At 36.2% G+C, this 13,292-nt stretch overlaps 1 protein-coding gene and 1 pseudogene across 1 annotated transcript; both read left to right on the plus strand.

Moving 5' to 3' along the window:
- Positions 1-9,226: 9,226 nt before the first annotated feature.
- On the plus strand, positions 9,227-11,872 carry LOC106447727 (annotated as a pseudogene).
- LOC106447725 lies at positions 11,442-12,050 on the plus strand. Its single transcript, XM_013889705.1, has one exon. It carries the CDS (start codon positions 11,442-11,444, stop codon positions 12,048-12,050), a length of 609 nt encoding a protein of 202 aa, XP_013745159.1.
- The last annotated feature ends 1,242 nt before the right edge of the window (positions 12,051-13,292 follow it).

The following is a 13,292-nucleotide window of genomic DNA, read 5'->3' on the forward strand; positions in this document are numbered from 1 at the left end:
CATTTTTTCGTGTTTCTAAGTCTCTCTGTTTCAACTTCAAATTCAGACAACCAAATAAAAACTAAGAGGTAAACAAGTTGTTTTAACAAGCTTAAAGCTTCGTGACTCTCTCTCTCCCTCTTATGTTCTTTGTCACTCACTCTCTCTGTTCTTCTTCGTTGTCGTCTCTGTGTCCTCTGCACTCTCTGTTCTTTGTCGTGTCTATAACGTTTCTTTGAGACTTTGTTTCGTCCATGGGTAACAGATTCGATGTCTCTCTCTCCTCTGCACTGCTCTCGATTCTCTGTTCTCTCTTCTCTTCTGCACTCTCCGCTCTCGATTCTCTCTCTCTTCTGCACTCTCTGCTCTTGTTTCTCTCTCTCTTTGTGTCTTTCATCCTCTTCTTCGTCTCTCTCTCTGTTCTTTTTTTGTTGTTGTGTCTCCCTCTTTGTTGTCCTCGCAATTGCAAAACACAATTGATCTATACTATCAAAAGAGAATTATTCCCAAAAATCTACTTAAAAATGTTGTTGCACCATTTCATTAACATTTTATGATCCTACTTTTAATTTAATGTGATTTGAAACTGTCAAACATATATCAAAATATTTACAAAAACAAATTTGATAAAAAAAATTTAACAAAGCAACTGTTAAAATAAAATTCTATATATTACGTTAAAATATTTTTTTATAAAAATATTGATATTAAAAATTTATTATTTAAGATAGTTTAAAAAATATTAGAACTCCTACAAATTTATACTATTAAGCTAGCTAAAAATCTGCTAAAAATACTAAGCTTAACCAATTCAACAAATGTAACTTTCATAAAATGCACATAAAATATATTGAGAGAGTAGGCTTGAGCATTTGGATCTTTGGGTTAGGTACGAGTCGGTTTCTTTCGTGTCTGGATCAGTTAGGATATATCATTTAAATACATGTAAAATACTTGTAATTTTTGGCTATGTATCGTAGAACGGTTCCAATATTTAGGTCCTGAAAAATCCAAAGTACCAGAAAACTCAAAAACACCCCCTCCCCCCCCCGCCCCAAAAAAAAAAAAAAACTCAAAAATATTCAAAAAGCTGAAAAAATAATTTTACTTAAAATCTAAACCGATGAACCAAAAAATACCAAAACTTATCTATATACCTGAAATATATTTTTAATTTTTAATTTTTACCTGAAACTCGAAACTATAATCGAAAACCCTAACTTGAAAGTTAAAAGAATATATGTAATACTAAAAATATATCTAAAATACCCAAATATACATAATAGACAAAAGGTATTTTGCATACATTGGATATCTGATAGGGTCTCAGTAGGATCTAGACCCAAACCGAGACCCGAATGTCCAAAAAACACCCAATAGGTGCTTTGCCATGTATTCTGACCCGAACCAAACATATATATTTTAAGTTGGTTTCGGTTGAGTTTTTTGAATCCGGATAAAATTTCTAAACTTGAGAGAGAGCTACATTAGAATGTACATACAAAATCTCAAATAAACTAATTTCTAAATTATATAATTTTAAACAAATTTTCTGTTTCGATATAATACATACTTTGTAACATAATAATGTACAATCCCAGAATATTAATTCATATTAAATTTTGTTAATACTCCAAGAAAATCGTGGGTCAAAATCTAGTTAATTTTCAATCTTTGATTTCATAATCGAACTAGAGAAGGGGATCTGGGCAGAGCTAAGAACATTGGGGAAAATATGCAGAGAATTTATATCTTTGGGTGGTTTTATCAAAAGAGGTTAATAACATAGGGGGGAATAGATAGGATAACTGGGTTACAGAGGGGTTTAGGTTCAACCCTTTTTTTTAACAAACTATGTTATACTATTATCAGTGGCATATATTGTAATTCTTTTAGTAAGTGAAAGTTTTTAAAATTGGAAGCTGAGAAGGGTTCTTCTGTGTGTTTGAAAAATGTTTACTGTGTTGATGGTCTTCATTGTCACCTTATATTAGTCTCTCAGCTTACTTGAGACAGTGAATATCTATTTCAGATTACTGACAAACTTTGCCTTGTTCAGGATCGCATCATGTCGATGCTGATTGGAGCGGGTAAACAACTGAATGGGCTGTACTTTTTTAGAGGAATGGAGGCCGTGGCTGCGATTCAAGGCTTGGCGAATCCACCTGCTGAGATCTGGCATCGTCGTCTTGGACATCCTTCTTCTAAAACTTTGGAGAAGCTGGCGATTTCTGATTTAAGTAGTTCTGCTTTTGATTCAAAGATTTGCGATATTTGTATTCGTGCGAAGAAAACACGAGACTCTTTTTCATCAAGTATTAATAAGACGGACATTTTCTTTTGAGTTAGTACATTGTGATATCTGGGGTCCGTATAGGACAAAATCATTATGTGGATCCACATGCTTTCTCACCATTCTTGAGGATTTTTCTCGGGCTGTATGGATATACTTGCTTCCGAACAAGAAAGAAGCTCCAACAGATCTCAAAAATTTTATTGCTCTCGTCGAAAGAAAGTTTATGACAAAGATCAAAACTATTCGAAGTGACAATGGGTCTGAATAATTTCTTTGACATATTATTTTGCGACTCAAGGGATAGTTCATGAAATTTCGTGTGTTGGTACTCCACAGCAAAACGGTCGTGTGAAACGTAAGCATTGTCACATCTTCAATATAGCTTGGGCATTGCGTTTTCAAGCTCATCTTCCTATCGAATTTTGGGGTTACTGCACACTTGCGGCTGGCTACTTAATAAACAGGACACCTACCAAGATACTGAATGGGAAAACACCTTTCAAACTGATCTACGGTCGTCCTCCTCCACTGAATCATCTACGTGTTTTCGGTTGCCTTTGTTATGTACACAACCAGAAACACGGCGGAGACAGATTTGCTAATAGAGGGACACGCTATGTGTTTGTTGGCTATCCTTTTAATAAAAAGGGATGGAAAGTTTATAATCTTGAAACTGGTGTGGTCACTGTCTCACGGGATGTGATTTTCAATGAAATCGAATTTCCATTCCAAGAGCTTTCATCTGCATCTTCATCGTCTTCTCCAGCTACCTCACTGTCTCCACCAGATCTGTTTTTTTTTTTATGATGAGGAGTTACTAACAGAACAAGAGTTATCGCAGACAGCTACACCTGAAATCTCTCCAGCTCCTATAAATGACGAAAATTTTCCTACTCCTACATCATCTCCTAACGTGAGGATTACAAAAATTACTAACTAGACTATAGTTGACTCATCTCAGCCTTCCCACACGGCATCTGCAAGTCTTGATACTGCCAACGAGAGTGTAGAGTTAGGTCGTGGATTTAGACAGAAGAAACCACCAACTAAACTTGCTGATTATGTAAAGATGTTACTTCATGCACCCTCTCCGTCTGCGACGCCATATCCACCGGATAATTATATTACAAGTTCACAGTTTTCAGAGAACTATCAAGCATATGTATTTGCCATTACGTCTGCTGATGAACCAGCAAGCCATAAAGTCAACATTCTTGATGAAAATGGGCGGTTAGCTGTGACTGATGAGATCACAGCCTACGAAGAAAATGGAACATGGAAAATCGAGACGTTACCACCGGGGAAGACAGCTCTTGGCTGTAAGTGGGTTTTTCAACTTAAATTCAATGCAGATGGTACTCTTTCTCGCTACAAAGCGCGTCTAGTAGTCCTTGGGAATAGTCAAACAAAGGGGGTAGATTACACCGAAACCTTTGCTCCTGTGGCCAAGATGGTTACCATACGAGCTTTTCTTCAACGCGTGGTCTCTTGTGATTGGGCAGTACACCAAATGGATGTGGATAACGCCTTCCTCCATGGTGATCTTGACGAGGAAGTCTACATGCAGTTACCTCCGGGTTTTAGAACAAAATACAAGTCCAAGGTTTGTCGTCTTCATAAGTCACTTTACGGTCTCAAGCAGGCTCCACGCTGTTGGTTCGCGAAGCTTACTTTAGCTTTACATGATTATGGTTTCCAGCAGAACAATTCTGACTACTCTTTGTTCACAATTGAAAAAGAGCTGAAGATAATTCAAGTGCTTGTCTATGTAGACGATTTGATCAATACGAGAAACTCTACTAATCTTATTAACGGATTCAAATCATACTTGAGCTCTTGCTTCCATATGAAAGATCTTGGTGTCTTGCGATATTTCCTTGGAATTTAAGTAGCAAGAAACCCGACTGGTATGTATCTCTGCTAGACCAAATATTCACTCTATATAATTTCGGAAACAAGCTTGCCAGGAGTCAAACCAGTCTCCTTCCCTATCGAACAGAACCATAAATTGGCACTTGCTGACGGCCACTGCTTCTTGATGCTACTTCTTATCGACGTCTGATTAGGAAACTCATTTACCTTGGTACGACTAGACCAGAGCTCTCTTATCCCATCCATATTCTATCTCAGTTCATGGGAAATCCGATCAGAACACTGGGTAGTAGCTCTTAGAGTTGTTCATTACTTGAAAAACAGTTCGGGTCAAAGAATCTTATTACGTGCGAACACTCCTTTGACTCTTCATGCTTGGTGCAATCCTGACTGGAGGGGGGGGGGGGGGGGGGGGTGTCCTATCACAAGCCCTTCTCTCAGTGGTTGGTTTATACAGTTGGGTTGCTCTCCTTTGTCCTGGAAAACGTCTAAGCAAGATCGAGTATCTCGCTCTTCGGCCGAAGCCGAATATTGAACCATGGCTGACACCGTCAGTGAACTTATTTTGGATTCATAATTTGTTGCCTGCATTTGGTATTGACAACAGCATTCCCATTTCTCTTTATTCTGACAGTCTCTCAGCCATCAATCTTGCCGTGAATCCGGTCTATCACGCACGCACGAAGCATGTAGGGAAGGATTGTCACTTCATTCGTGATGAAATTAAATGATGTGACCCAGACCATCTCAGCCATCAACCAGGACGAGACAAGCGATCCAACCATCTTTCCTGCCGGTACAACCAGCGATCAAGGCGATATGGGCGATTTGATGGTGCAAACTTTGTTTGGAATGGTTCCTAAGGTTCATGAGCTCACTTGGACCAACTGTGGACACTTCACTCATCAAAGGAGTCATGAGGAAGGGATCAGTCGAGCTAAATCTTGCCTGGAACGAGCTAACTTGAAAGATAGTCGATATTTCATGATTTTCGACCCATTCATCCACAAAGGGCCATTCGATGGATCACTAAGTTTTTCTTTGGTTTCTACTGACCCAAACCCATCCATTATCAGTTCTAAGTCATGTTCTTGGGCCAGACCACTCAGGAAAGCCAAAGGAGGCTTGTTGGACGATTGAACTTGTTTTTGGCTACTTTTGGGCCGAAATGAGGTTTATAAGGTTTCTAGCTTTTGTGAAGAAACAAGCAAGGTTTCTTTCAAGATATTTTCGACCAAGTGAAGTCCAAGGGGGTGCAAGATCAAGTCAAAACCGTGTGAAGGCCAAGAGTTAGTCTTTGTTTTAGTCAAACTCATTATTGAGTCAAGTCTTTGTTTTATGAGTTTTATGTCTGGTTTTTAGTTCTTTTATTTTCGATTTCCCAAGTCTCTAAACTCTATAAAAAGGCCTCATTTTGCCATAAATAAATCAGACTTGTTTTGTCAACCTTTGTGTTTACTTGAGAGTGCTTCTCGTTTGTTCCTTGTGGACATTTTGATCTTTGGTGGATTCCGAGATCAAACTGGTCTATTAAGATATTCTTCATCATATCTTGTGGTGCCATTCGACCAGCCGCAGATCAGAGAGGCATCCTAAGTTAGGCTCTGGGTGTTGGGTTTAATATACTCAAGGTTCAAGCCACACGATCTCTCCAATCCAAAGCTCCATCGCCAATCTCCTTGAAGATCGTCGTAAGTGCACTCTTATGTGTTGGGTTTAACATATCTAGTGTGCTTGCTCCAAGACCTTCTCGCAGACAAGAATAATCCATACCTTCCTCAAGTGATTTCAGGGACTGCTTCCTTGCTTAGGACGCTGATACACTAAAATTGTGTTTTGTTCTACTGCAAGCTAACAGTGTAGATGTAGTATTTGAGATTCAATTCCAAAGGACCAGTTTACACTTTATTCTTACCAGTTCTTAATTTAGCTAAAACAATGAATGAGTTTTAAAGTTGATTGAAGCTTAGAAAGCAAGTAACAATTAAACAAAAGGGTTTTTCAAAGATGATAAGCGAGCTAAAGAGTGATTGGACGGGTTACAAAGGATGCGAGCCAAATAACTATTCAAGTTCTTTCAGTTCGAGTCTAGAACTCGGGTAGCAAGGGAAGATCAGCCCACTGTCGTGGTGCTTCTCCTTTTATCCATCAATCTCAATACCAAAACTCTTGTTTGGATTGAGATACGATGATAAACATTAAGAACTGACCCGATCTGTTCAAAAGACACCCTAATATCTACTTTCGCTGATTAGGGATGTAATGCTCATTCATGACAAATCTAGCAACCTATTACACAGTTAATGAATCGATTCAGCCTAAGATCTAACATTAAGCGGCCAGTTTAATGCAAGCATTAAGACATTTATTAATGAAGACAATCAATATATGCTTATTTATGTTCAGCTCGCGATCTAGCACCCTAACACCCTAGGCTAACAAGACTGACTACTCAGTCATAACAAGAGAAAACACAGAGATCAATTCTGAATAGTACTGCATGTTAATAAAAGAGATAAAAAGAGGGTTCCAGGTAATCTTCTCTATGGTGAGAGAGATGGAGCCTTCTCCCTTTACAAAGTCTCAAATCACGAATCTCCCAAAAGCTCAAGTCTGGTTCCTTGTCTCTGAAACAGCGTAGTAAAATAATAGAAAATAAGAAAAGATATATTGCAGGTCTCTGGCGGCTGCAGGAGATAAAATTGGGATGATTAGGGTAAATTCTGAAATATTAGAAGTTTCCATAAAAATCTCTGCCGCGGGAACAGACACTCGGATTGCTCCGCTCGATCGGGAACAACCAATCGGACTGCTCTGCGTGAAAACCTCCAAATTGCACTTTTTCTGTCCTTTTTGCTCCAAGTGACCTATCTTCCCTCATGTACAACTCCAGACCTGTAATGAATCGAAAAGGACTAGGAAGAATCGATAAAGACTTGAAAACCAATTAGAAGACATATATACAAAATGTCAAAAACACCATATATCAGACACATCATTAAGCGAGGTCTCATTACTACACATCATGTTTCTACGAAATCTTAGTTAGCGGATATCATGACGAAATCCTTGGGACGTAAGGAGTCTGAAGCTTTTTTTGTCAAGCTAGGCGTTTGTGATCTCCACGCTCCACCTTGAGAAGGGGGATGGATAATTGGGCCGATATGGCCCATGTATATATCTGTTAGTCGTTGTAAATTAGGTTAACGACATACGTAACTTGTAAATTGTATATAAGGCATTGCCTCTCTATTGAATAAGACAAGAATCACCTTCATAACCTCTTAGTGTACTTGATACCAGAACGTATCTAACTGGTTTATGTTTGAACTTGAGCATGTTAACCAAACATAAACTTGTAAACTGTAAACGCTTTTTCCATCGGATTTTTCAAATAACTAAAAATATTGAAAACAATTATTACTTTCTTTTTATATACACTAAAATTTGTATACATCAGTTATCTATCCTCTAAATCATATTAGGTTCTTTTCGATATGATTCGTTCATAAAATTTACTTCGTAACTAAATCAGGGCGATGGAAGATGAATACTATTGCGTTTGCGCGGTTATTACTGGTTATTCCGCATCCGCAGCCAGCACTTCAGTCTCCACTGCGAGCTGCAAGAGTTAGGCACCCTCTGTTCATTATGTAATCCCCTTCTTAATATTTGAGAAGCACTTTTATAAATAAACCTATATCCCATGTATGATTCATAACTTTGTCATTTCCTAGGTGTCAGCACAACATTCCACCTTACAACTTTTTTTTAAATAACCCTTTTTGACCTAGACTAATTACATGTCATGCTATTACCAAAAACATATAATATATGTTTCATTTTATGCATCTTGATTCTAAGCATTTATTCTAATCATTTATTCTAAGCATCTTGCCAAAAATATATAGTCTCACTTCATGAACGTGTTCACTAAATTTAGAATATTGAAACTTTTTATACATTCATGTCAGGATACTATTGTATAAAATGTGAACTCTATAGATAATATAATTTATATGCCATGTTAAGTTATATCAATACTTTTTAACATCCCTATCAACTCGAGATAATATTATGTCATTGACCATCATATTATATAATTTTTCTAATTTATGTTATATAATATACTATGCTGAATAAACCAAAACCAAAATGATATACTATGTTGTGCGATTCGTCTCTGTGTTGTTGTATATTAGTTAGTTATTATTAGTAATATATTATTAGTAATATGTTAGCATAATAGTTGTATATACTCGATCACATCAACAATATAATCGTATTTTTATTCTGATTATAAACACTTAGATACAATACGAAGATATTACTCGAAAATGAAACATATAGTCCATGATATATTTGAATGAATCGGAAAAAACGCTGTCATTGGAGCTTGATTAAGCTATATTTTCTTAATGGAGTAAATCTCGATGTTAAATATTGAATGCTCCAATTCAAAAGATTAATGAAAGTTGGTCATGAAATTTGTCAATCAAATATTTTTGGAATGATTGACTTTCGTGTTTGTGGTATTTCAATTATGGGAAGTCTATTGTATTCTTTCCAATTTTAGAGGATAATCTTCGCACTGATTGATCAATCGTGACATATGTGATAGTAACATAAGATGTTAAATCGCTATGGTCAAAATTTTGATTAAATATGCGATCAATTATGGATTTTTGGCGTGATTTTAGGGTTATATGCAATTATGGATTTCTTAGTCAATATAATTTTTTTTGTTCATTCATTTATCTATAATACTAAACTAAATCACTAAAAATTATTAACCTTGATGGTATGTGGTATAATGCGCAATGCACCATCAAAATTTATGTTAATGAACTACACATCAAGGTCAATTGTCTACTGTGTTCTAACTAAATCATATCATAAGCATTTCAAGTTTTGTTGTGTAGAGTTTACACACACTCTGTTAAAGACACTTGCGAATAACACTAAAACATTTTAGATATATTTTTAAGATATTTGAAAAAGAGTATATATTCATTTTATTTGTGACTATTGTTCGTGATGTATAACTATGATCACTATGATTCATGTATTGAAAATATAACTGATCTTCATTATTGTTCATTGTTACATTAGTCTAATTGAATATTTTCGAATATTGCTGATATTTTGAGCAATTGTTCGTGTTATATAATTTTGAATCCTTAACCAAGTTCATAGCAATGAGTGTTTTAACCTCCTATATATCTATTCCATTAACATATAAACTTTAGCTGTAAAGTTTTTCTTAATGAACAATAGAAATCAAAATATATGCAAAAAGAAAGGTATAAAGAAAGATTGTTTTTTGGTTGACAAAAAAAAGATTGCTTTTTAACGAGTTTTTATTATGTTTTTTGTAATGATAGAAATCTCACGAATTTCAGGGTAATCTTTAAAAAATCAATAGTATTTTTATTTTTAAAATATGGAATATATTAAATACGGTGGTCTATTTAATTTAAATGTTAAATTTTGTGTGCACGTTAATTTCGAACTTTACGTATTTAGAAGAGTGTAATTTGGTAAGATCTGATTATGTGCATAAAATAATAATATATTCTATCCCATTAACGAACTATAAGGCTTAAATTTGGACAATTAATATTTCAAATAATGTTATTATCTAATTAGCTCGTAGTTTCTTTTAAAATTTTAAATATCCATATAAAATGCCACCATTTTTATTTTAGATAAGACCCAATAATATGTTATATATAACAAATTCACAACTCAAATAATACAAACCTAATATAAGAATGTAACCAACATATAAAGTTGAAATAATGAAGTAAAATATAAATGCCATTTTTTTATATTCTCATCCCGCACAAGGTGCGGATTACCACCTAGTTCACTTTATAACACTAGATTATGAGCCTATCGATTTTATGTAATTATTATGTAACTACAACTTACTCATCTAACAAATTTAAAGTTTGTCTTATAAATATAATAATTAGTTTGTGAATATGTTCCTTACAACTTATTAAGCTAACAAATTAAAAGTAAAATTTGCAAAAATCATAATTTTCATGACTCTATCAAATAGATCTTCAAGATCTATGGAATCTATATAAACAAAGATAAAAGAGAAAAGTTAACAGACCAAAAATTTCTTATGTCGAGTTTCTATTTTAACGAATTTCTAGAATTCTGTAAAGTTACAAATTAAAATTTTATTTAATTGGTCGTAAATAAAACACACATTTCTCACCGAAGACTCGCTCAAAAGTTACAACAAATACTTTACCTTTCTCCTTGTTTCTCTCTTCCCCACTGACATTACCTTTCCCACACGCAACCTAAGAACGAACCCTTTTCTTATTCCTCAAGCAATCTACGAAACCAATCACAATATTTCTAATACGACCGTTTTAACTCCACAGTCTTCAACATGTCTATGCCCACGACCGAAACAAACAATATCAAACCAGTCCGCAATCTCGTTTCAACGCCGGTCACAATTTATTTGACCGGTGGCCTTCTCATCATTCTCACCGGTTTCTTCTCCTTCTTCTTCTGTGGATCTTTTCTCAAAAAACTCTTAAATATTTGGAACAACCTTAGAAACCGAAACCGTCCCAGTAACCTAATCCAACCTTCTATTCCCCCTGAACATGCTGGCCTTGGCTCCAAGATCATTCAATCGTTCCCTGAGTTTCCATATTCGGTGAAAGATCGTGGGATGGATCAGTGTTCTATTTGTTTGATAGACTTTATGGATGATGATACCATGAGGCTCATTTCTACTTGTAATCACTTCTTTCACACAATTTGCATTGATCTTTGGTTTGAGTCACACAAGACTTGCCCGGTGTACCGATGCGAGCTTGATGTTCACAAGAAAAGCAGCCGGCTATTCCTGAAGTTGACTTAGTTACATCTGAAAGCCATGAAGAGCGTTTGTCCCGCGACCCTTTGACAACCATCGTTCACGAGGAGCATCCTACGACTACTACTATCGGTATTAATTTAGATCAAACAGACGATATCGAAAACTATGAAAGGCGAATGAAAGAGCCAAATTTGCGGTTTTGGAGGTCACATTCTACTGGACATTCTATTGTTGTTAAAACCGAAACCGAACAAGCAGCAGAAGAAAAGGAAAAGGAAGAATTTAATATACATATTGAGATCTCTGGAGAATGTCAATTTGAAGATCACATGAGAAATTTACCGAACAGAAATCTGTATTGTGTTAGGGGAACTTACTCAGTAGGATAGAGCCTTAGAATGTGAAATGGGTTGGCTAATATATCATTTACTGGATCCAGCAATGAAATTGTGTTCTCTCGTCTTAAAGGTCCAATATTATAATTCTTTTGTATACCATAGGTTATATACGAAGTGTGTCTTCTGCGGACTACAAGAAACAGTGGATCATCTATTCATCTCATGTCAGTTTGCGACATCAGTCTGGGAGGCTGCACCATTTTCAAATGTACAAGCCACTCTAGGAACAACAAATTTCACATCAGCGCTGCAAGCATCGCGCAAGCTAGTAAACTTGCCTCCAACTGGCGTACACCTCGTCTCCTTGTTCCCATGGATTGTTTGGACCATATGGTTAACTAGGAACCAGAGGATCTTCCAGAACAGAGAATTCGATGGAAGGGCCACACTGACAAAAGCAATCACTGACGCTAGAGAATGGCAACAAGCACAACAAGAGGTACACCGAGCAATAGAACTTCAGACAGACCCGGAGATACAACCAACATCAACCATCATCATCAACACGGATGCAGCCTGGAAGGAGGAGACAAAAACGGCTGGAATTGCTTGGATCTTCTATGATGTCAATGGGAAGCCGTTTCGACAAGGAAGTGGAACAGAAGAATGGGTGAGCTCTCCAATCATGGCAGAGGCGCTTTGCCATCCGTGAAGCACTCTTACAAGCTCGAGGTCATGGCCATATCAACATCGCAAAATCAGGACAATCAACGGAAGATACCAAATCAAGGGACTTTATGGAATCCTTCAGGACATCCACAACTTAACTTGTTATCTCTCCACCTCTGTTTTCTCGTTTATTTCTCGCAAAGACAATGTTGCAGCGGACAACCTTGCTAAGAAGGCTCTGCTAAACTTCTTCAACTGCATGTAAAACTCTTTATGAAATTAATGCATTAGTCGTTCAAAAAAAAGGTTATATAAGGTATTAAAGATTGTAGTAATGTCTATACTCTAATATATGTACTTGAAAACAAGCCAGAGGTGTTTTTGATAGAAAACCGGTGTTAATGCGATGGGTGTCAATTTTATAGATATTAGTTATTGGGAAAATATGAGAGTATTCTAAAGTAGAGAGAGAGCAGTGACGATATACTTTTATTTACAAGTTGTCTAAATTTTGAAAATAGAACAGGCCAAAGCACATATGACGATGGCATCGGAAATGCAAGATGAATTGGCGGAGTTGATCGAAAGAAGAAAGCAGTCGTCGCTAGCCTTCTCCATCTGATGCGTAAAACGTCTTCTGCTCAGGTACATTATTGAAACCGTTAAATAAAGAAGCATCTAACAGGTTGTATTTGGGTGGGATCTTGATTACATTCACTTTCATCAGCTTCAACTTTGAATATTTGCTCGCTCTGTGCATGCCCAGTTGGAAAAGCTCCCAAAGAATATTTTGGGCATTAAACTACTTTTGGTGTTTTCGTTAAAGTTAATATGTCACACACCAAAGACCTAGCCACCTAGGTTTAAGTCCCAGAATGTTCGTTGAACTACTTTGGCTCTTCTGGGTGAAGATCATTTGGCGTGTCGATGCTGATAGCTCTCCAATAATTAGTATTTTCCTTTGTTAATTTTTGGTTTTTAGTTTTTGTTAATCTGTTTAAGGTTCGGTATAAGATCATTTTTTACATCAGTTTAGGATCGGCTTTATTTTTTTATGTCAAATAGCCATTCTATTTTTTAACTTTGAAGTTGTCTGGGTAACAAGACCAAAATAGAACAACCAACAAAACAAAGGTTACTGTGACAAAATCTACTTATCTTAACTAAAAATATGCAGTTCTATTTTGTCTCCTAAGCTTGGAATATGACAAATCCTGGAAGCATGGAATCTTTTCTTCAGTCTTTGTATCTCTTCCAGTTCAGTTGAGAAATTCAGCCAATGTCT

The sequence above is a fragment of the Brassica napus genome, chromosome C8 (assembly GCF_020379485.1).
Source record: "Brassica napus cultivar Da-Ae chromosome C8, Da-Ae, whole genome shotgun sequence".
Lineage (NCBI taxonomy): Eukaryota > Viridiplantae > Streptophyta > Magnoliopsida > Brassicales > Brassicaceae > Brassica > Brassica napus.

Coding starts and splice junctions, on each gene's coding strand:
- LOC106447725 (XM_013889705.1), top strand. CDS start 11,442: ATGAAATTGTGTTCTCTCGTCTTAAAGGTCCAATATTATAATTCTTTT.